General features: G+C 40.2%; 1 protein-coding gene across 1 annotated transcript in view; it reads left to right on the forward strand.

Moving 5' to 3' along the window:
- The first annotated feature begins 10,536 nt into the window (after positions 1-10,536).
- Positions 10,537-24,849, forward strand: part of FAM3C (FAM3 metabolism regulating signaling molecule C) — a 48,019-nt gene continuing 33,706 nt past the window's right edge. Inside the window, 2 exon segments of the mRNA XM_024757817.1 lie at positions 10,537-10,726; positions 24,078-24,132. Of these exon segments, the coding sequence (XP_024613585.1) occupies positions 24,120-24,132 (13 nt within the window). The 5' untranslated portion in view covers positions 10,537-10,726; positions 24,078-24,119.

Below are 24,849 nucleotides of genomic sequence, written 5' to 3' on the forward strand. Positions count from 1 at the left end.
CTCTACGTGACTGAGCGCTCCCCTGTAAAGCCTACCTTGGGTATCTTCCATACCCTTCAGTTTCTTTTGATTCCCACCTTTGCAAGGTGAGCTCAGAACTTTGTCTCTTCTTGGGATCCCTATGCCAGAGCTCCCAGCTAATCTCTCATTTGGGGTACTTCCCTGTCAGAGTCTCACAAATAAAATCAATCATTGCCACCCTCTTTTAAGAAACATCCCATGGTTCTCCTTTATCATAAACTTCCTTAATTACATTAACACTTTGGGATCTAGCCTCAATGTAAATTTTCCCTCAATATCAGCCATTTGCCCTCATTAATTTTATTTCCTTCATACTTACATTTGGGTACAGGGGTCATTTCCACCACGATACTTTTGCCCATATTTTTCTTCAAGCCTGAAATGAAGCCTACTGCTATTTAAGGCCCAATTTAAGCTATTTTTTCTTTCATATAGCCCATGAGAAATCTACCTAACAGCAGTTTACAATGGACTAACCTTCTTGGATCTCCTGTACTTGACCCCTTCCCTCACCTGTATTTATGCATTTCTTGTATCTACTGTCATAAGCTTTGGCATGTATTTTTCCCACAATGTGACTACAAGTTATTCATAGATGCCATGGTACATGGATCATGTTTCCTAGGATGATATTATGTTCCTATTAGGAGCTCAAAAGAATGTTCTTGAAAGAATGAATGGATGAGTTAATTATTGCTCATTGTAGTAGCTTGAATGGTGCCCCCCCAAAAGATATATCCACATCCCAACCCCTGCACTTGTGAAGGTGACCTTATCTGGAAAAAGTTTCTTTGTAAATGTAATTAAGGATCTTGAGATAAGAGCATACTGGATTATCCAGCGGGCCCTAAATCCAAAGACAAGTCCTTTTAAGACACAGAAGAGGAAAAGACACAGAGAGAAGAAGCAAAAGACAGGAGACAATAGACACATTGATTGGAGTGATGCATTCACAAGCCAAGGAATGCCTGAAGCCACTAGAAGCTGGAAGAAGAAAGGACGAATTCCCCCCTAGATCCTTGAGGGAGCACAACCCTGTCAGCCCCTGATTTCAGAATTCTAGCCTCCAGAACTGTGAGATAATGAATTTCTGCTGTTTAAACCACCTAGGTTTTGGTAATTTGTTATGGGCAGCCTTAGGAAACTAACATATCCATCTTTCCCTTGGGCTGTTTGTAGAATTAGTCTCCATTGTATCTGTGTATAATAGTAGAACCATTTTTATCTTAGACACTAACAAGACAATTGCTGTAGGCACCTTGCATATGTACTGTTTGAAATGTTTAAAATCCCGGGTGCAAAATTCCTCAGGCTCTTTCAAAAACTGCCATTCAAATTACATGATTTTTCAAGAATGCTGTCTTACTCTAATAGTCAAAAATGCCTCATGTGTATTCTAAAACCTTTTATTTTGAGATCATTGTAGATTCACATGTACATTCACATGTAGATACCCAGTTGGTAAAATCAAATGGTAACATCTTACAAAATTATAGTGCAATGTCACAACCAGGATATCAACATGGATACAATCCAATGATCTTATTCAGATTTCCCCAATTTTAATTGTACTCATTGGTGTGTGTGTATTTAGTTTATATAATTTGATCGCCTTTATTGGTTCACGTATCCACCACCTCAGTCAAGAAACAAAAGTATTCTTCTGCCACAAGGATCCCTCAGATTGCCCTTTTATAACCATACCCACCTCCTTATGTCCCCACCCCCAACTACCCTTGAGGATAACAGATTGGTGAATCTCAAGAGAATTATGCTGAGTGTAAAAAGTCAATTCCAAAAGGTTATATACCATACGATTCCACTATATAACATTCTTGAAATGATAAAATTACAGAGATGGATAACAGGTTAGTGGTCGCCAGGAGGTGTGTATTCTCTTGAAAGTAAAAGTTATTTAAAATTTCTCAGGGGACTTAAAGTTGTCCTATACAGCAAATTAATTTTTTGATTCAGTAAATATTTAGGGAAATCTTTTGTTCGCCTGACATTATTTTGACACTGGGAATACTCAATCCTTGCCTTGGGAAATGCACTAAAATGTCAAATGAGAAGACTCTCATTATATGGAGTAATGTGTTAAGCCCTTTGGTGGGGAAAACGACCCACCATGTATGAGAGGCTCAAAGAGAGACAGGATATAACTGAACAATAACAACAACAAGCAAACAGACAAACTGTTGATGGAAATAATAAACAATCTATAATAGGAATAGAAAAGAATTTTATTTGAGCCAAACTGAGGGCTATAGCCCAGGAGACACAGATTCAAGAAACACTTGAATTGTGTTCCATCCGACTACAAATTGGAGGAGGTTTATAAAGGCAAAAATCACAAGGTTACAGTTAGTTACATGAGTTATAGTTGGAGCTGGCAAGAAGTAAGAATGCTGGGACTTCCCTGGTGGTCCAGTGGTAAAGAATCCACGTTACAATGCGGGGGACGTGGGTTCGATCCCTGGTCAGGGAACTAAGATCCCACATGCAGCGGGGCAACTAAGCCCACGCAACACAACTACTGAGCTAGAGCCCACGTGCGGCAAACTACAGAGTTCACGCGCCCTGGAGCCTGCACGCCACAACTAGAGAAGAGAAAACCTGCACCCCACAACTAGAGAGAAGCCCGAGCTCCACAACAAAAGATCCCGCATGCCTCAACAAAGATCCCACGTGCCGCAACTAAGACCCGATGCAGCCAAAAATAAATTAAATAAATAAATAAATCTTTAAAAATAAGGTTGCAGCTGGCAGCTGCTAGCAGATATTATTTTGAGAACAGCTGGTGGTGTCCTTGAATTCGATACAGCTTGGAAAATTCAAGTTATCAGTGATGTAGTAACATGTCTGAAACCACAGTGGGCACCTAGCTCTATTATGAATGCCTGAATTGCAGTTATTCTATTTTAGATGCATTCTTTTCTTTAATGGTTAAAGCAGATGGACAATGCATGTTTTACAGACCATAAGAGAAACCGTGCTAGGCAGCATAAAGTTCAAGCCAAATCTTGTATAAGCCAGAATGACTCCCCCATACCTCAGTATGTGAAAATTTCTTCCATCAAAACAAACAAACAAACAAAAAAATGAAAAGGGATGGGATTGAAGAACAGGTACAATGGTGGTTACGTAAGAAATAAGTAAAAGTTCTGTCTCCAGTAAGGAACTGTGAGAAACTGTGAGAGAATTCGGGAGATGAGTTAAGGATGTGAGAGAGTAAATAGTTTAGGTTAAGATACAGGTGCAGACAGTTAATAATAAGCCATGTGGCCTCTGGATTCCTGGAAAAGGGTAAATGCACCAGTGATGAGCTTGACCACTTAGGTCTACCATTGGTGATGGAGAGATGATAGTTCTCCTGGGTTGGATAGAGCCATGAGGTGTCATCTCCTATGAATCAGACAAGCTGTACATAAAGCAGTAGTACAGAAAACAACTAACAACAGAGCCTTACAAAGATGAGTCCCAAGAGTTTTAGGGAGAACCAAACAAAGTAAGGCCGTGCAAAGTTCCAGGACAACTGGCAGTCTGAACTGATAAGCAGATATCTCATCAAAGTTTTGCAGGCAGATCAGAGGGACGGTGGGTGAGGGCATTTAAGAATTCTCTCATTCTTGGGCTTCCCTGGTGGCGCAGTGGTTGAGAGTCCACCTGCCGATGCAGGGGACAGGGGTTCGTGCCCTGGTCCGGGAAGATCCCACATGCTGTGGGGTGGCTGGGCCCGTGAGCCATGGCCGCTGAGCCTGCGCGTCCAGAGCCTGTGCTCCGCAACGGGAGAGGCCACAACAGTGAGAGGCCCACGTACCGCAAAAAAACCCAAAAACCAAAAAACAAGAATTCTCTCATTCTCATATGGCAAATGAGTTTTACCTCCTATACTAAAAACTATACTAAATGTTTTCCACTACTAAAGAAAAAATCCCCAAACTTTGTCAGGGAATTGTTATTGTTTTCATTTAGGGGGTGGAAACTGGCTTGGACAGAGGAAGCAACTTGCCTAAGGTCACCTAGCCGCTAGTGATAGAGCCAGCATCTAAATTCATCTGTCTGACTCCAAATCCAGCCCAACTCTCCCATCTCAATGATTCGGTCAGGGAGGGGTGTCCTGGAGGTACAGAAGAGAAACAGAATTGGGGAAGGTGACATTATTTTGGAATCTATAGACACTGAAGGTTAAATTCCCCACTCCTGGCTTTTTAAAGTCAAGTGAGCAATTTCCCTGGCTTTTGTTTCAGGAATAGAGATGGAAATTTTGAGTATTGGATAGAACTCCACAAAATACCAGATGCTATATTTGAGCAGAACTTCTCTGAGTAAATAAATTACGCTTAAAAATATGTACCAAAACTCAGTGAGACCACAGCAGTTCTACAAGAAACATTTCAAAATAAAAGTGCAAAAAATGAACAGGTTAGGGACTCATAAATATCCTTTCATATTTAATCAGGATACAAGTTCAGAACTCAGATGTGGTATCTTGGTGGGGGGGGTGGTATTGAAGAAACTGCAATAGAAATTGACCTAAAATTAAATGCGGCTCATGAAACGAATTTTAGTAGGTAGACTGATTCCCTTCCCTATCTAGGTCATAGGTATATCAAGGAAAGGCATTTTGCACATACAGCCTTGCACAAGTCATACAGACTATAGGATTTGAAAGTCAATGGCATGGTCTGGGATTCCAGTGTTTCCAACTAATTCTTTGGACAGGTGATATTGAAATGAGTAACATTAGGAAAAAGGTTCAACAGATTTAAGAGTGTATAAAACTACGTGAAAAGAACACACAAAGATGGCAGCAAAGCATGGAATAGGTTTGGTTTTGTTTTATTTTGTTTCGCTACTTGTATGTTTCTTAGACCTGCTGTAATCACATGGGATTTTGGCCTCCTGGAGTGTTGCTGAATTATGTTTAGTGGCCACTAAATCCACTAGAGAACAGGTCTTAATGCAATACTATCCATTGGATGATATTTTGTTACACATATTCCTGTGGCTTGGCCCTTCAAAGCAAACAATGCATTACAATTTAACGTAACTAGAGATCTTAATGTTTAATAAAAATACCACAATCACAGTGAATCCTTTTGTGCTTAGAGAAAAGGGTTCTCACATTCAGTTCTTAATCAAGGACTGAAGTTACAGACTGAAGCAATTATGTTTTAGGAAAATACAAAGTTTGTTCCGTATTTGTTCAGTTGCTTCTTCTCAGAGGATTTTCTGATAGATTTTTCTTTTTTAATGAGATGTGGAAAGAAGTGTTTTTAGATGACTTTATGTGAGGCTTATTCATTCATTTAATTAGAATTAGGGGTGCAGCCACATTTTCCCATTTGCTCTGTAGCAGTAAAAAAAAAAAATTTTTTTCTCCCAAGGTCTGAGAAATATATATTTTAAAATACCTCATAGACTATGTGAGTATTGTGTACATGCAAGATGTGTGTTGTTTCTGTGTGTGTGTGTGTGTGTGTGTGTGTGTGTGTGTGTGTATTTAGGCTGATCTCTGGCTTCTGTATCTTTGCTTGGCATTACAAACAGGTAACATTGCCATATAAGACTTCAAAAAGTATTTTTTAGATTATGATGCTGAGTCAGACATTTTTCTAGCCAGTAATGTTTTATAAAACAGAATAATAAACTATTCTTCTGAAGAAACCACTAGTAATCTTAATAATTGTTTATAATACACACTCGTACTTACTTTCAGGGAAAGGGAAGTTTCTTTGCAGTCATGATTACAATACATATTTTAGATGTGGGTTACCATATTCAGTATATTATTTAATATGATTTATAACCAAGACAAAAATGCCAAATTTTCCCACACTGAAAGATCTATTAAAAGATCTAATCCAAACCAGAATTTCCTAGGGAGTAGCAAAAAGATATCATTAAAAAAAAATCCAAAATTTTATGGTCTCTATAATTTTCTTGTATGTTGCTAGAAAAGCAGTAATAGATGGAAAACTAGAGTACTTCTTTACGTAAAAATACATTTGTTATGATGATTTCATTGTATCTTACATATGTTTCATGGTAAATTAAACCACTTATTTTCTATAGACTGTGTTACTTATGGACCAAATACAGTGTCATGAAATCTGTGGGCTTGCTAGTTTTTTGGTTTTTTTTTTTTTTTGCGGAACGCGGGCCTCTCACTGTTGTGGCCTCTCTCGTTGCGGAGCACAGGCTTCGGATGCACAGGCCCAGTGGCCATGGCTCACGGGCCCAGCCACTCCACGGCATGTGGGATCTTCCCAGACCGGGGCACGAACCCATGTCCCCTACATCGGCAGGCGGACTCTCAACCACTGCTCCACCAGGGAAGCCCTTAGCTAGTTTTTTAAACGATACTATTTTGCTTATCTGAGGTATCTAGAGTAGTCAAACTCATAGAAATGGAATGCAGAAGGGCTGCAATGGATTGGAGAGACAGGAGGATGAGGAGTTATTGCTTAATGGGTCCAGAGTTTCATTTCTTCGAGATGAAGAGTTCTGGAGGTGGGAGGTAGTGCTGATTGCACAACAATGTGAATGTACTTATCCGCAGACTGTACACTTAAAAACAGTTAAAATGGTAAAATTTTATGTTAAAATGGTATATGTATCTAAGGAAAGGAAAGGAGGGGAGTTTAGGGTGAGGCATTTAGGCAAAAGTCCATCTGACTCATTCAACACAGGCTGAGAGAAAGAGAAGTCAGGAAATTTGGAGTCTTTACAGAGACAACTAGGATTAAACTTGGCTCAACTGATGACACGTTTAGCTTGGCAGGAAAGGAGTTGGTAGGATGAGAGGGTAACACTGGTGTCCCATGTCTTATACCCATAGGCTGGAGGAAGTTTGAGAGTCCTGAATGCACACTTCTGTAAACATTCTGAACAACAGTTTTTAAGCCACACCTGGGTGTGGTATTTAACTTAGTGTAGGTATCATATTTGACACTTTAACTCTTGTTTTTATTAGTCTACCTCTGTTTCTTCCCTCCCCCTGATATTCTTTAAAAGCTAGGAGAGTTCCTGGCTATCTCTACAAGTTTGACTTTACGATCCAGTATAAGCATGCTTTAATATTTTAATGTCATCCCACTCCTAGGACTGGTCAGCTTGCATTTATGCATGTATGTATGTACGTATTTGTTTATTTATTTTTACTTTGTCTTTTTACAAACCTTTTCTTCCATGTTTCAGTAACTTATCACTACATTAAAAAACTACCAAAAAACTTAGCAATTGAAAACAGCAACAAACAATGATTTCTCGGGCTTCCCTGGTGGTGCGGTGGTTAAGAATCCGCCTGCCAAGGCAGGGGACACGGGTTCAAGCCCTGGTCCAGGAAGATCCCACATGCCGCGGAGCAACTAAGCCCGTGCACCACAACTACTGAGCATGCACTCTAGAGCCCGCGAGCCACAACTACTGAAGCCTGCGCGCCTAGAGCCCATGTTTCGTAGCCACGGCAATGAGAAGCCTGCACACCGCAACGAAGAGGAGCCCCCGCTCGCCGCAACTAGAGAAAGCCTGCGCGCAGTAACCGAGACACAACGCAGCCAAAAATAAATTAAAAAAATAATAAATTAAAAGATACAAAAACAATGATTTCTCAAGATTCTTTGGGCTGGCTGGTTCCCATGTGGTATTGTCTGGGGTCACTCATGTGGTGCACTCAGCAAGGAGCTTAGCTGGGACTGGACTACACAGATGACTTCACTCATCTACTGACTGCGTGGCTGGATGGTATGGGTCTAACTAGGCCTTTCCTCCACTAATGCTTCTTTTGTTGTTGTTGTTTTTTAATTTTATTATTATTATTTTTTTTGGCTGTGTTGGGTCTTCGTTGCTGTGTGTGGGCTTTCTTTAGTTGCAGTGAGCGGGGGCTACTCTTCGTTGTGGTGTGTGGGCTTCTCGTTGCAGTCACTTCTCTTGTTGTGGAGCACGGGCTCTAGGCGTGTGGGCTTCAGTAGTTGTGGCTCGCGGGCTCAGTAGTTGTGGCTCACAGGCTCTAGAGCGCAGGCTCAGTAGTTGTGGTGCACGGGCTTAGTTGCTCTGCGTTGGCCTCTCTTTCTCTCCACGTAGTTTCTTCTCGTTCAGTAACCTGGTCTGAGTTTCTTTATGTGATGACTGGATCCTAAGAAAATGGAAGCTTCAAGGCCCAGAAGTCACACAGCAGCACTTTAGCTGCATTCTGTGGGTCAAAATAAGTCCCAGGGCCAGCCTAGTTTGCAGACGAGGGACACAGACTCTACGTAAAAGTGGCATGAATTTACAGGAATGGGAGGAATGTTGGTGGCTGTATTTGCAGGCAGTCTACTACTCCATATACAGATAACTGATGCCAAATGAAATATTCTGCTTGAGAATGGGTCCAATTAATATTCTGAGGCTTTTCATCAAGTTTAACCTTTAGCAATATTATATAATTTTTATGTGGGAAATAGTATAGTATAAATTATAGTTTTATATAAAACCTTGTACCCATTGAAGAGAGAATTAATTTTCTTTTTAAGTATAGACAAGAGTGAGCTTTGAGGTTTGAATTTTGGGCATGTGGGTTTGAATCTTGGCTCTGCCACATACTAGCAGCAGGATTCTGGACAACTTTCTCTTTCTGTCATGCACTTTTCTTCTCTGTATTTATAGGATTATTGTGAGGATTATATGAGTAAATAAAGTGCTTAGGAAAGAGTCTGGCGCAAAACAAATAATAATAAATATCAGCTTTAAAAATATAAATTATCATTACCTATTATGTAACATAGCAACACTTCTTTGGATTAAGCCTCTTGGAGCTGCAAAGTTTTCTGTAGTCTTACTAAACGCAATCACTAATCCTGACTATTCCTCCTGCCTCCCCACCTCTTGCCAAGTAAAAAGGTAGGTGAAAAAACTGGTTAATTAACAGCTGCTCTAAAGAAGTGATTTACCAACTTTTAAACATTGCAATTCCTATGAAAAAATATAATTTACATTGTAGGCCAGGACACTGTAACCTATTCAACCACACTTAACACTATACAAATATGTCATGAAACAATACTTATCCTCAAGTTGTGCTGTGAACTCTGATGTTTTTTGTTCTATTCTATTTCAGTGAATCAACAACAAAATGTTGGTTGTGACCCACTATTATTAATTTCATTACCTACTGAAGGGTTCTAAGTTACATATTATGGTCATTGGATATTCAACACACTTTCAGTCCAGAAATTGTTTCAAGTGTGGTGCTATAAGAATATAGCATATGTCATTTTCATACAGGCCAATTTGGTTATGGAGCAAAAATCTTTTTTCACAAATATGGCCTGACCTCCCTAATCAAGAGGCTTCTAAATTCTTTCAGTGGGACCTGAGGAACTAGGGGAGGCATGGTGACAGTACATGTTGCATTTTGGTATCATAAGAAACAAAGTGCCTTGTTTGTTTGGAGCTAGATGGACTAGGCTGGAATTCCAACTTCACAACTTACTACTTATATGTTTGAACAAGTGATTTAAACTCAACTTTGGAGTCTTGGTTTTTTGATTTGTTAAAGCAAAATACAGATCATATTGACTTCGGTTGAGTTGTGAGCATTAAATGAGAACACATTCCCAAAGGCCCATCAAGGTCCAAGCAAAATAAGGCTCTCAGAATGCATTTATTGCTTCCTCCTCCTACCATGAACACAAACTTCCAAATTCATAGCTATTACTTAAGTTCTGTGTTTTATATTTTTGCAGGAAAGTTAAGACTTGGTAGAAGACTAACTATGGTTAGACCCTATTATTTCTTTAATGCAATTTAATTTCTACAACCATGTGTTGTTCCAACATTCTACCTAATAATAGTTAATGATGAGAGTTATAGTTATTAATTATTCTGGAGTATGTATCGGAATTATGAAATTATTTTGTGTTCTCAAGTTTTGGATAGTGGGACTTGGATTGACTTCTCAATTAACAGCACAATCGTGGGAAAAGGTGTGTACAGGAGAAAAACATTTCTAACTGTCGGGTTCCTAAATAAATGAAACAAAAGTGAGGTGCAAAATACAAGCACTACCTTTCTCCTTGGGTCAGACATTTGGGGTTACCAACGTTCTAGCGCTCCGACAGGTAGTATTTTCACCGTAGGTTAGTTAGCTTTTAAGGAGTCAAAAGGAACTCGCCTACGACCTTACGTTGATATGACCGTCTCGTATACCCTAGCTGGTGGACTTCTAGAATGGGACTGATTACTTTAAAATTTCTTCCTTTAAGGTGGGGATTATGGAAGTGTGGGTCAAGGCGGCGTGTGGTAGGAAGAGACGATACCTATTTGCCCTCTTCTGGGGTGCGGCCGGCCGCCGCCCCAGCGGCTCCCACGTGGCAGGTCCCGAAAGCGCAGCGCAGGCGGGGGGGCGGGGCCGCAGGGCCCTCCCTCTCAGCTCTACGGCCCTCGGCCTGCGGGGCGACCGTTCGGTCCTCCACCGCCAGGGGGCGGGCGCGGCTTCCCGGCGGCGGGGCCCATTGGTCGCGGCGGGGAAGCGAGGGAGGCGGCCCAGCGGCTAGCTGGCTTCCTCTTGGCCACTCGCGGGGGTGAGGGGAAGCCGTAGGAACCCGGGAGGAAGCGGAGGAGCGAGCGGGAGGCGGCGGCTCCTGTCGACCTCTGGCAAGACTGACCGCAGGGAGGCCGAAAAGCGGGCACGCGCGGCGGAGAGGCGGGCGGAAGGCCGGTGAGACGCACGGTGAGGCGGACGGAGCCGCGGCCGAGGGCGGGGAGGATGGAGGGAGGCTGGGGGCAGCCGGGCACCCACCTTCACCTTTATCCTCTGCTCACCCCGCGACCGCCGGTCCGGGGTGTGCCCGGGCGTACTCGGGTCGTCGTGGCGCGTCCCGCCGAGGGCAGGGCGCGGCAGGACCAGGGCACCAGAGCGTGGTTGGCCGGGGGTCCGGGCCGCCGCCCCCGCTCGGGCATCCCCAGTACGGCGGCCAGTTCGCGGAGGGCGGGGCAGCCACTGCACCTGGCGCTCCGGCCTGTGACTGGCACCTGGGGCGCGCGTCCGGCTCTGGGGCTCCCGCTCGTGTTGGAAATGGGGGCCGAGTGCTCAAAAGAGGCGGGGATGGAGTTGTAGGTTGCATTTGAACTCTGAGGAGGGCGGTCTTGGCTCGCTTGTAAAGTTTTAGTGTCTTCTAAGTTGGAAGTACTTTTTATTTTTAAAACCTATGTCGGCCCATTGGCATTCGGTGTCATTGATGGATGTGCTGTTCGTTCCTTTTTTTTTTTCTTTTTCTTATTTTTTCCCCATTAGTTTGCCGCTGTCCTCACAGTTTCTACCATATGTTAAGATTTGTGACCCTAGATCTGAATAATGAGTGTTGGACTGACGTTGAGATTAAGATCTCCAGCTGTAATTTTTTGTGTTTTCATCATCCTCTACCTTTTGCTTTTTAAAATTTCGTGTCATACAAAACTATTTAATTGACAGAACCTTTTCTCTGTTTCTTTTTATTTGGCCTAAAAGAATATGAATACAATGATCCTAGATATTAGATTGCTTACTAGGCACTGTGTCAAGTGCTTTCATATGCACATTTATTTCTTACAACCCATAGAGTAGGTCCGTTTGTGTATCTTTCCCAATTTTACTGAGAAATTATGAACTCCCATAGAGGTTGAGGTTGATGCTGACAGTAGATCCCAGACCCCTTGAACTCTTAACCACCTTTCAGGACTAACGGTATGCTGTCACATTTTACAATTTTACGTGTAGGGAAACCTTAATGTTACTCATATAGTGCATCATTGAGTACAGAGGGATCTCCATTTAATTTAGAACATACAAGTTACTAACTCATGCCATTCAGCCAGAGATTGGCAGAATCAGCATCCGGGTTGGTCATATCATTAACTATCTCTTTTTAAAGGCTGCCAGTCTCTTGAGTTCTCTGGCAGTTTACTAATTAAATCACAGGTTTTTTTTTTTTTTTTCCAGTGTATACAGGTGTGAGAAGCTTTGTTTCACAGATTCTGTGTAATGTTTTCTCAGTTCTTTAAAGACTAGCATTTCTTGATAGTAAGAAATAAAACGAGTTTCATGCAGTGATTCTCAACCTGGGGATCTCTCAGAATCACCCATAAATGAGGGTTTTTAAAAAGGATGCAGTCAGCCCCCCCGTCCCCCGCCCCGCCCCCAAATCCCCAATGGAGGGGGCTTCTGTTTAAAAGGGAGTCAAAATAAGACTGAGCACCACTGGGTTAAAGTGACTTTTTAAATAAACTTAATATATGTTACAATTAAAACAGAATTACTAACTAATCTTTTCATAATTAAAGAAGATACGTTAAAAAGGGAAAAGTCACTGGAGAGAGGGTCAGAGGACAAAGAGATTGTTGAATGGTGAAAAGTAGTCCCTGTGGGGAATCATAAGAATGTTATTTTTTTTTACCTCATATTTTAGGTCTTAAATGGGCAGTCTCAGTATTCAACAATTTTTACATTCATTTAGACATATGAGAGTGCCTATATGTGCCAGTAATTATAGGTAAGGTGGATACTGTGAATAAGGCAGCCTGGGCCCTCACAAAGCTAGTGGGTTGGCCAAAAAGTTCGTTCGGGTTTTTCCATAACATCTTATGGAACTCTAAAAGGTTTTGTGAATTTTATTCTGCTCCTAAAATAGAGCCAGCTGATGTTCTCTCAGAGGAGGAAATTGTATTCCACTGCCTCTAAATTTCCACAGTTTACCCCATCAGTATTCTTTTATTGTCTCCTTCATCGGCCTGTTTGTTTGATTCAAGCTATTTTATTACTTACATCTGCCTTATTTATAATCTAATTAATTTTCATCTGTTCATTATTTTTCTAGTCTCTGGTGAGTTTTTAAATTTCCTTTAAAAACTAAATTTAATCCACATAACATAAAATTCACCATTTTAAGTGTACAATTCAGTGGCATTTAGTGCATTCGTAGTATTGTGCAGTCACCACTTCTGTTTAGTTCTACAACGTTTTCATCACCCTAAAAGGGAACCTCATGTTCGTTAAGCAGTTACTCACCGTTCCCCAACCTTTGGCAACCACTAGTCCGCTTTCTCTGTCTACAGATTTATCTATTCTGAATATTCCATGTAAATGGAGTCAAAACAGGTGATCTTTTGTGTCTAGCTTCTTTTACTTAGCATTATGTTTTAGAGGTTCATTCATGTTGTAGCCTGTATCAGTACTTCGTTCCTTTTTATGGCTGAATAATATTCCATGTATAGACACATATTACATTTTGTTTAGTCATTCATCCATTGATGGACCCTGGTGGGTTTTTGTGTGCTAGTGAGAAAAAGTTATGTGGACGTCTGTAGCTACGAGTCTGCATTAATTTTCATCATAAGTTCTGCATGGCTCGTTTAGATAGTACCATGGTTATCAGGTGTACTACTTGACTCTCCATACCGTTCAGCATCTGCAGTTAGTTGATCATTAAATGTGTATTGAAGGACCTGTGCTTGTATCAAAGGACCAAAAAATGAATTTTTTAATTGGTTCAGAAAGTTTTACACTAGAATCTTCTTACTACCAGTTCTTTGCAAATGGCTGCTAACTTGCATCTCCAGGGCCCTTGGGCAGACTCTGTTCCTCCATTTCTTCACATGACAAGTTTGACTGATAGAATTATGTCTGCCCTGGTGCAGTGAAATTCTGCAGACTACTTAAAGACCGTATAAATGAAGTGAATATATAGGGGAATTCTAAAACATTCAGAATAGGAACTTGTAACATCCCATCTAATATAATGTAAAATATTATAGTTACATGAGGAGATGAAGATAGTTTACTAGTTATACTCCTGTAAATTTGTGCCTTTCGTCTCATTTTGTAGCGATTTGTGAACGAGACACTTCTTTATCCTGCTTATGTTCAACTTCGTATAGTTAACATGTAGTTTTGTTTTTGCTGTTGTACTCAACAATGTCTGTTTCTCCCTCCCTTTCTTTCTTTCCATCTACCCATTCATCCATCTTTCTTTCTCCTCTTGGATGGTATAGTGTAGCATTAAAGTAGGTTACATTACAGCTGTTTAATCGACAGTTGTGGAGCTCTGAAGGAGCAGACAGAACAAAATGTCATTTTGTCTTGTTTTCTCTTTTTGGTATGTTTGTACTGTCAGTTACAGAAATCTGATCCCCATTTCATTTCTTCAACTGGATTATGACTTTTTAAGCAAAATTCTGCTTTGGTAGAGAGGAAACTGCAAGAAAATATTGGGACAGTTTTAATTTTGCACTCTGTTGTAACCATTGCAAACAGGAGTTCTCTTTGCTCTGTTCCTCAGCACATTATTTCCAGATTTATTCACTGCCCACCTCTCCCTTCTCACCCCTGCAGGAGACCTGGCCCAGAGTCAGGTTGATTTCCATTCATTGTGAAGGAAAGAATGAAGATTCTTGTCCTGTGAATTTTTTTTTTTTTTTTTTTTTTGCGGTACACGGGCCTCTCACTGCTGTGGCCTCTCCCATTGCGGAGCACAGGCTCCGGACGCGCAGGCTCAGCGGCCATGGCTCACGGGCCCAGCCGCTCCACGGCATGTGGGATCTTACCGGACCGGGGCACGAACCCGTGTCCCCTGCATCGACAGGTGGACTGTCAGCCACTGCACCACCAGGGAAGCCTTTGTCTTGTGAATTTTACCTTTGGGCTTTTTTGGCCTAGATCTGACTTACTCCCCACCACTACCCCAAACTTCTCTGTGTGTTTGGATTGGTGTACTGTTGGGCTGAAGTTCTCACATCTAAGCTGGAATGAGGATCGCCTGGGGAGTTTCGTAACCATGCAGGAGTTTTAATCCTCACTCCACGGGATTCTGGGCTCAGGAGTTTGCCTCGTAAAAAGCCCACTAGTAATTGTGGTGCCCATGGTGTGTGTTATTTTATAGTTAGGAATTCAAAGAACCAGATATGTTTCATTGAATCTAAGATCTTTGTAAGGTACACCATTATTTTATTATTTTTAACCACAAAAATGTGGTTTTGAGCCTCATCCTGATTTAAAACTTGTTAAAATAAGGGAAGTAGTGTTTTTCTTGGAATCAAAATACAGTGTTAGGTACCTGAGAAACCACAAGCTCCTCTTGTTATGGTAAAGGGTTATTACGAAGCTATGGGATAAAAGAATTATAATGTAACAATTCTTTAGACCTTTTACTTTGTAAAATTTGTTTATAATAGAGTTTAATATGTGATGCCTGTACTTGACATAAGTTTGTAACGAAGATTATACTGATGACTTTGTTTTAAAATGCAAGGTAGCTGGATCATAGGGTGTAATGCACTCCAATTTGGCCCCATATTATTTTCATCCTACCCATTCCAGTCTTTCACATGTTGGTATTTCAGATCAGGTAAGAAGTCTTATTTTTAAGCTTCTGTGTACTTCAGCGATTTCCATTTTGTAATCACAGTCCATTAAAATATTTACTTAATGTCACGTTGACATTATTGTGGCTTGATCATTTGATTTCTTTTTTGTCACTTTTTTTCTGTTAGAGAGATCATAGCCCTCATCAGTGCCAGCTAGCCGGTTATATGCATATACACCAGCCACCTACTGTCCTATAATGAGTAGTTTTAGGATGTTGTGGTGGTAATTGGCATCAGCACCAAGTCTGGGTCAGAATAAACCTGAACTTTGCTTGCCATCTTAAATAGAAACACCATGGTGGTACATTGGGTCCTGAATGAGGGAATATCTGTAGATTAGGACAAATCTTTGCTCATCAATGAGAATTCATTGAAGAGCAACCCCTCCTGCTGTGGTATTTCCTTAGTGACATCATTTTGGCAAACAAAATATTTTTGTCAGGAGAAACCTGCTTAACTATGTTAGATTTGGGATGGGGAAAGCTGAATACGTGTCCATTTAGTTTCTAATTACTTCAGGTATTGATATTTACAGAAAACATGGTTAAATGCCTGTTGATCAAGTGAAATATTTCAGAAATCTAATACCAAATTTCTGAAGAGGGAAGACTGTAGGTCTCTAGCAAATTCACATCACAGTGGTGGAAGGAGTTGTCCTCTGGAACTCTCAGTGTAGGGTGAACACTGTTGCAGTAGTTCTGCTTTTAGAGGGTAGTGTGCATGTGGTCTGGCAGGCTTGATTACTTCTCCCTGCACTAGTCACTGGGGCCAAGTCAGGACAGGCAGGGCACTTGCATGATTAGCAGGGCTCTTTGCTAACTGGTTTTTAACTCGAGGGACAGGTTGGGATGACAGTTATAGTTTGTCGTGTCTCATTCTTAAGAGAATGAAGTTTTATCCAGCTGCTGCAGAACAGATGGAAGTTTTCTGAAGTGTTACTCTCTCCAGGCACTGCCAGGAGAAGCAGATAAAAAACAAAGGATAGCAGATTATGCTGGGTAGACAGACTGTGGAGGAAAGCTAAGTGCACCCAGAACATTTTGCGGGGAAGGGTGGGGTGCCTTCTGGTTCATTTGTGCTTTTCCACAGTATGCTTTTAATTCTGTTTCTGAGGCCCAGTTAGATATTAATCCCTTTTTACTGTAATTTCAATGTGTAATTTCAATGTGATGCTATTGTATTAAGAAAATAAGTAATGGTATTAGTTCAGAAAACTTATAAACCCAGGGTTAGATCATTCGTATCCCTCTCTTCTTAAGGTTTTCAATAGAACATTAACGTTTTCTTCTAAAAGATTTATTTATTGGTTCTATAGAGCCATTGTTTAGAAGTTTTTGGTCTGTTGCTCTGCAGTCTCACCTTTTTGAAGGCCACTTTGCAGGAGGTTGGATACATTTACCTTTTCCTCAGTGATCTTTGGAAAAAGTGAATATATTCTTGGCATTATAGAATTATACAGATCTCCTCCTTTCTTTACCAAATACTTTGTTTTTAGCTCCTTTCCTTTTTTTTTTTTTTTGATTTTCTTCTAGTCAAAATGTAAGATTAGTTTAAAAACCTGGGATACTTTTCTAGTTGTTATGTAGACGTCAAAGAATTTCCCTTTCACCATATAGGGTCATACTTACACTTTTAAGTGTCTGACACATGTGTGTTAAAATGGTAGATTTTTAAAACATTCTCTAGGATTCTATATCAGAGTCTCCTACTAGAACTAAAATACTGTTAAGGTAGTAATTGGATTTTTTTTCTGTTGCTTAACAGAAAACACCAAATTCTATTAAATTCACAATATTTATAACACAGTGATAGCAGCTCACATATCATACTGAGTGTTTGAATGTTAAGATTCTTTCAAATGAATGCAGTCTTCTCATCCTCTTCATTTCGTTATTTCAGAAATGTATCCCTCCTGGTGAAGATGTGTGCATAGTGGCATCTGGGGGAGATGGGTACTTGATAGCAGTCTGCACCTACTATAGTGACAGCTTTCTATTAAAGCAAAGATTTCTTAAAACTAAATATTTGGAATTTTAAAAATTGATCAAACATCAGGTGCACAGTTACCCGTTCCCCCTTCTCCCTTTTTAAGCCCATCACAAAAATAATCACTTTTAAAGACTTTAGAAAACAGTTAAGATCTCATCACCATCATTTTACAGTTAATGAAATGGGATATAATAAGATTAATTTTCCCTGTTTTTTTTAATGTCTCCTGGGATCGTTTGGAAAACATTCCTAGATTTATTCCCATCTTTGCTGTAGGTGGACAGCTTCATCTGTAGGAAGGGAAGGACTTCTTTTCTCTTGAAGAGGATCCATTATATTGCTTCTCACGGAGTATATGCTTCTTCCATGAAGAGCAGTTGATTATGAAAATGTATGGTGAACACGTATAGAACACAAAATTCAGCGTTGTCTGATTTGTCCTACTTCTGTACTAGTACTTCTAAGAGGACCCATAGAAGCCTTATGGGAATTGTATAGCCCACAAATAACCCAGCAAGAAATGTTGGAATATTAGAGCATGGTCAGGAAAGTTTTTTATTCCTCTATTTTTAAAGTTTTTAAAATTTAAGTTCATTTTTTATTCCTTTATCTCAGGTTGGCAAATTGTGACCTATGGGTCCACATGGGTCATGAACCAAGACTGGCTTTTATATTTTTAAGTGGTTGGAAAGAAAAAATCAAAAGAAGAAGAATATTTTGTAATGTGAAAATTTTATGAAATTCAAATTTCAGTGTGCATAAGTAAAGTTTTATTATAACACAACTGAGCCCATTTGTTTCCATATTGTGTATGGCTGCTTTTCAGTTATGACTGCAGAGCAGAGTGGTTTGAATAGACACTATATGGTCTACAAAGCTAAAGCATTTACCGTCTGGCCCTTTTACAGAAAGTTGCCAACACTTGCTCTATTTTATTTACATAAATGCAGGTATTTTTTGCAAATAGTTTTCTTTAAATACCATACTTTTGTTTGTAAGCATAACATTAGAAGAACTTTCCCTTGTGACTTGTAGCTGCAGTATTCTTTTGATTTCAGTATTATATCATTTTCCTCTTTAACTGATCTGGGACTGAAAATTTAGTTGCTTACATTTTGATCTTGAGAGGTGGTCTGGGTTCTCCAGAGAAATAGAACCAATAGGAGACTGTCTGTCTGTCTGTCTATCTATCTGAGATCGATAACTATCAGAAGGAATCAGCTCATGCAGTTGTGGAGGCTGAGAAGTCCCAGGGTCTGCAGTTGGCAGGCGGGAGTCCACAGGCCTGAGAGCTGGGAGAAGTCAGTGGTATAAGTTTCAGTCCAAGTCCGAAGGCAGGTGAAGACCAGTGGACCAGCTTGAAGACAGTAGGCAGAAAGAGCAAATGCTGCCCTACTCAGCCTTTTTGTTCTAGTCAGGTCTCCCAATGGATTGGACAATGCTCACTCACTTGGGGAAGGCAAATTGCTTTACTCAGATGTTAATCTCATCCAATAAGACCCTCACAGACACACCCAGAATGTTTAACAAAGTACGGTATCTGGGCACCCAGTGGCCCAGTGGAGTTGACACACATAAATTAGCCGTCACAGGGCCTAAATGTAATTTGAATCTATTTGCTTGCACTTTTACCTTTTTTTCCCCCCTTAGTCCTCTTGAAAAGCCCCAGTTCATATGAATATTAGAATCGTCTGTTGATTGTCAGTTGATTCATTTAAAATTGCTGTCCAGGAGGAAAAATTTTCTTCTACCCTTCTAGGTTCCTCTGCCTGGTCTAAAAATTAAATTAGCATGAAACAGATAAGCAGAAAATCAATAGTTCAATAACATGTATACATGGGGAGGCCCAGGAAAACTGAGTCCTTAAATACTACCTTCCGCTAAAGACTGAAGAGGAGGGATGTAGGGGGTAGTGGTTTGGGACTTCAAAGGGGAGGAAGGCAATTCACGTGGAGATGGAAAAGCAGATGTTTGGTAAATGTTTGCTGGGTCTTGCAGTGGCAATGGGACACCTAGAGGAATTCTAACAAACAGATTTTGCTAGGTTCCTCCCTATCTACACATGTAGTTCATACTACAGTTATCTGTGGTGATAGTTCCCTTCCTGTTACAGACCCTCTATAAATTCTTTAGGCAGCTAAGGGGGAAGGTCAAAGAGTCTTTTGGGCCTTGACTGTTTCCAGCTCAAAATAATTAACACACCAAAGAGACATTTGGGGTTGCAAATTTTGTTTCCTTACATTGCTGTTCAGCCAGCACTGAGTTAAAAGTGGATTGAATGGAGTGTATTTTTGGAGTATAATTGGTAGTATTTTCTTCTGGCTTAATTAAGTTGTCGTTTGTTAATATTAAATGTATCAGTGAGTGTGTCTGTATACTTCATTTTCCTTTGTCCTTTCTGTCTTGGACGAGTGTTCTTTTTTTTTCTTTTTAAATAACTGCAACCTTTAAAGGCAGTAATACAGTTATTGGATTAAGAGACCCCAGGAGGCAAGGCAGGTGATGTTTCTGGAAGACAGATACGGAGTACAAAAAGGGGGCGGAGTAGAGTCATGCGACGATCATCGTAAAAATACAGTACGTTATATACATATTTGCACCATCAGCTTTCAACTCTGAAATAGTATCTACACTATTGTTAACAATCCTGGTTGGAGAACAGTTTTTCTTTCAAAGCTCGGCCTGATGGCAAATGAAAATTTTGGGTGAATTCATAGTCCCATGAGGTTCTTAGGCTGCTTAGTCCAAGAGGAGGGTTCCAGCTTCTATTTCATCCATTTTAATTTCATTTTAATTTCAGTATTAAAAAATATTTAAATTTGCTTTTACAAAAGAAAATTCTCAAAGGAGGGGAAAAAAAAACCCAACCATGGCCACGCTGTGTATTCTTTCTTATTTTACAGACACTAAGGGCTGCAGCCCTCTGCTTCAAGGCCAGCACTGGTGGCTGAAGAAAAATCTCACTAATGATTATTTAAAACAAAACAAAACAAAGCAAAAAGACACAAAGACAAACCAAATGGACCTGATCATGGCATACTGACCCTGTGGGACTGCCTCTCCCGCCCTTGCTTCTGACCCCAAACTCAACTGACTATTTCTCTTCTGGGACAGGGCGTTTGGTATTGAACCCTCTTTAACCTCCTACCCCGAGGAGGTGGGAGGGGGAACCCCTTGGCTGGGACACCATGTTTCCTCATTATTTGCAGGAAAGAGTCAGGGCCCTTAAGCCAGGTGTCTGAGGAGGTGGGATGAGGAAAAAGGCGGAGTACCGACACACAGGCTGGAGGGAGCCCAGGCCGCAGAGGCCTCGCCCAGTTCCCCTCAGGCCGCGTCCACGGGGTGGGCCTCCTCTGGGGCTCTGTGGACAGGATGGGGCCTCAGCCAGGGCCCCGGGGGAGGTGGGGGTGCCTGGGCAGGCATCTCTGCTCCCTTCCCGGTTCAGCAGGATGAGAGCAGGACACAGGCTTTGGGCTCCACGCCCCCTACCCACAGTGGGGACAGACGAGTGTTCTAACACACATGCTTAGTCATTTTGACAACCCATCAGAGCCCTAGAGTGGCTAGTTGGCAGCAGGGATTAGCAATTCCCAGAGCAATTTGCAAAAGCCAAATTGATTGACATGGAATTTTGTCAGGAAGCTTCTCAGAGCATGGCAGGGAGCTGCTGGGAAGTGGAAGGGAAGTGGAATTGTTTATAGTATCAGCTTCTTACTTTCCCTTCACATGACCTTGGACAAATCCCTTGACCTCATCTATAATGCCACAGGACTGATGGGAAGATTACATAAAATGAGAATGTGTGTGATGTACTCTGCTGTTTGCATTATTTCCTAGTTTTTGTTAAATGGCAAGACTTTCCCGTCCTGTTTTTATGGCTTCTTTTGTTGATATAGAATGGGCCCTTCTTATTTACCTGATGTAGCTCCAGTCCGCTTCTCAAGGAAGGAATGAAAGTGTCACTTGACCTGTGTTTTTATCTATTGTCCTGAAGTTGATTGATTCTAGGACAATGCCTGTTTATTCAGGCCTGAATTGAACAAAACTTCATGAATCAGACCAACGTAGACAGTTGGGCTAAAGGAAATGTTTAAATTATAAGAAATTCGAAGAAATCCGGTATGTTGATCCGAGACCCTAATTCAGGTTCTCTCTTTCAATCCAGGTTACTTACTAAATTAGCGTTTATCCAGAAGGGTGCTTCCTGGCTCAGGGCAGCAGGATGGCCCTGCTTGCAGTGGGCTCTGATGATCTGGCTGATCTGGCTCGGTCATTGATCTATAAAACACTGAAACTTATTGTTTTGACCTAGACTACACTTTTGGGGGGCAAAATGTATTTTACAAATGTATTTCACAAATGTGCTATTAGGGTTTTTGTTTGTTTGTAATCTGTCTTAAAAACACTCTCCTCCTACCACCCATATTCTTATTTTGGAAATGGCTCTAATTTCTATATCTCTACTTTTTAATTAATATATAAGAACAGTTATAAAATTTTCACCTGTTGCCTCTGAATTAAAGGGCTCTGAGTTTTTAGCAGAGACCTTTTTCCTTGTTTTATTGCTGTGTTCATTTTCTCTGGACCTTTTCTACCTCCCCTTGGTTGTTGGAGGTTCAGTTTGAGGTATATACCACACTCCATTAAGGTGGTTTACTTCCCCCCCCCGTCCCCCAAGATGATTCTATGTAAAGATTTTCTTTGTTTTTAATGTCCTCCTAAGAAGACAAGTTAGGAATGATTTGGAATTAGCATATTGTAAACAGATACTCCTTGATTTGCTCTCAAATATATTCAATACTCTTTCCTTATGCCGATTTACACTCTTGAATCATTAATTTGCTTCTTAAGCAAACTAATTAAAAATGTGTCGTGGCTGAGATTGTATGAGATTTTAATTTAGAGATTTTATTAAATGTTATTCTCTGAGAAATTTAATGGAAAACATGAATTTGGCTAGACCATTGTAGTTACTCATATTGTGGTCTTACTAGTGTTAAGTTTAGAAGCAGGCTGGTTAGGCAGTCCAAACAAGGGGTAGGTACATGAAGCAGTGATTGTAATTGTACAGGTGTGACCTCCTCGGCAGGTAATGGAAACAGTGAAATAGAACATCAGGTGTCTGCTCAACTGCTTATCACTCTCCCCCCAAAAATTATCGCAGGCCATGTTAACAGAAGAGTGATGTTATTTTGGAGTGTTAGCTGGGAGGAAAGGCATATATGTGTGTTTTGAACATAATAATCTTGCTGGAAGTCAAAAGAGGATTTATAGCTCGTTAGGGTTTTCATTTGAGAAGCCAAGATTTTTTTTTTTTCTGCTTTTATGTGGTAACTTGTGGATACTTCAGTATCTCTTGTTTCCTGGATACTTCAGTATCTCTTGTTTCCTTGTAGCGTTTTCCTGGCCTGTGGCTAAGTAACAGTGTTTTTTCCTATTATGTGGAAGGTGTTCAGATAACTAACAAAGGAAATCAATAATGCTCAGTTCAGTACTAGTATAAATATAAATGTTGATATTTTCTTCAGAGTAGATTGAGCAGAAGGAAAGGGAGTTCCCGTAAGAACATTGGTCCTTTTAGATGCTCACTACCTCCACCCCCGATAAATCCTTATTGGTGAATAAGAAAACTGGATGTCTCACTCCCTTTCAGTGTCCTTCAGGAGTCTGCCATTGTTTTTATTTCAATCATTCTGTGCATTACTAGCTCAGACATCAACATTGAAACACCAGTACTAAAATACTGTCTAAAATAAAGAAATATATATTCTTGATTGATGCAATTCATTAATCGAAATTTTCTTTTGACTACCTTTCCTGTACAATAGATTGAGTAGACTGTGGAAGCTGTCTAGCTGAACTCGAGCATGAATTTCCTATCAAACTCGTATACTTGCTTTCCCATTTTCTTTTTAAAATTTCACCTATCTTCAGTTTTTTCTTAGGGGGGAGCACACAAACATGTACGCAGATTTCTTTTTCCAGTATCTATTTCTTGTTATTATTAGAATAATATCAGATTACAGTTTCATTTGATGTATAACATACACTGTCAATAATGATGATTGCTGGAATATTTAAAATTGCAGTTCTATAGGTCTGAATATGTTCTTTCACAAACTTAAATTGAAAACATGAAGAGGAAGAGGACCCCTGGTATTAAGATAAGGTGCCTTTCCTATAAGTGCTTATCATAGTGACACCTGAATTGTGTCATAGGAGTGAGCCCTAGAGCAGGAGCCAGCAGACCTAAATCCTCACCCCATTTCTGCAGGTAATTTGTTCCCTGACTAGATAAGCAGCTTAACCTCTTTGGACCTCAGCTGAAAACTGGTGGTTTGGAACTAAATATCAAAAGTTTGTTACAGATGCATAATCACTGAGAACAGTAAGGCATCATTCTGTCCATGCTTGATGACAAGTTTTCCCTCCATCCTTCAGTTAGGGAGCGGGAGATAGAGCAGTTTTAGACACACCCTCCTCTCCGGAGCTTTTATGGCCCAGTGGAAGGAGACAGGCCCAGTGCTAAGAGCTTTTTCATTAAATGTTAATATTGGTAGAATACTTAGAAATGTCATGACATTTACTTAATTAGTTTGATATATACACTCCAAATCAAACTCAATCTGGGGAAGAATGCTCATTCTAGACCTAATGCTGTTTGCCTTTTCTTTTGATTTTAGGAGCTTATTTAATGAAAAGTGCCATAGACTGAAAAACCAAACATGAGGGTAGCAGGTAAGATACTTAATTCAGTAGAAATAATTTTGCTTTTTGTATAACCTGTTTAGTAATGACTGAATGAGAGGGTAAATAATCATTTTCTATGTTAAGTGTGACTGAATATAACAAACTAAATCATTATTTAGCCTTTTTACTTTTTTAGGTAGTTGGCAAATCATAAATTGGACGTTTAGTGGGTTCTACATAAGTTTTTGGGGGACACTTCTGTTGAAATTATTTATGCTAAATATTTTAAGTTATGATTTTTAATGTTTACGTCCTTATACATTAAGCTTGTTTGCCTAATAATATAAAAATATAAATATATATATGTATAATGTTCATATAAAGAACGATTTTGACAACTTAGGGAGGCTGATTTTTATTTTTGCTAAGTTGTAGCTTGTTGAGAAAAATGAATTGTGAACTTTAAAAGCTTAAATCTTTCCTATGTGTGTACATAAATTGAAACTAGTGTACATGAAGAATTCAGTAAAATGTGTTTTGCGTAAATGACTGTTGTATTTGCTAGGTCAGGTTTAGCCTGCATAAGTGAGGTTATGTGTAAGGACATCTGTTCCTTAGGCAGCATACTGAGGAAATTTAAAAATACCATTTGGTGTTCATAGTATTAAGGTAGTTACCTTTATCAAAAGACAGATCCATAAATAACAGGAGAGGCTGAGACCTCTTCCTAACTATAGTGAAAACAAGTGTGATCCCTCCACCCTG

Source organism: Neophocaena asiaeorientalis, unplaced genomic scaffold (genome assembly GCF_003031525.2).
Source record: "Neophocaena asiaeorientalis asiaeorientalis breed wild unplaced genomic scaffold, Neophocaena_asiaeorientalis_V1.1 scaffold116, whole genome shotgun sequence".
NCBI lineage: Eukaryota > Metazoa > Chordata > Mammalia > Artiodactyla > Phocoenidae > Neophocaena > Neophocaena asiaeorientalis.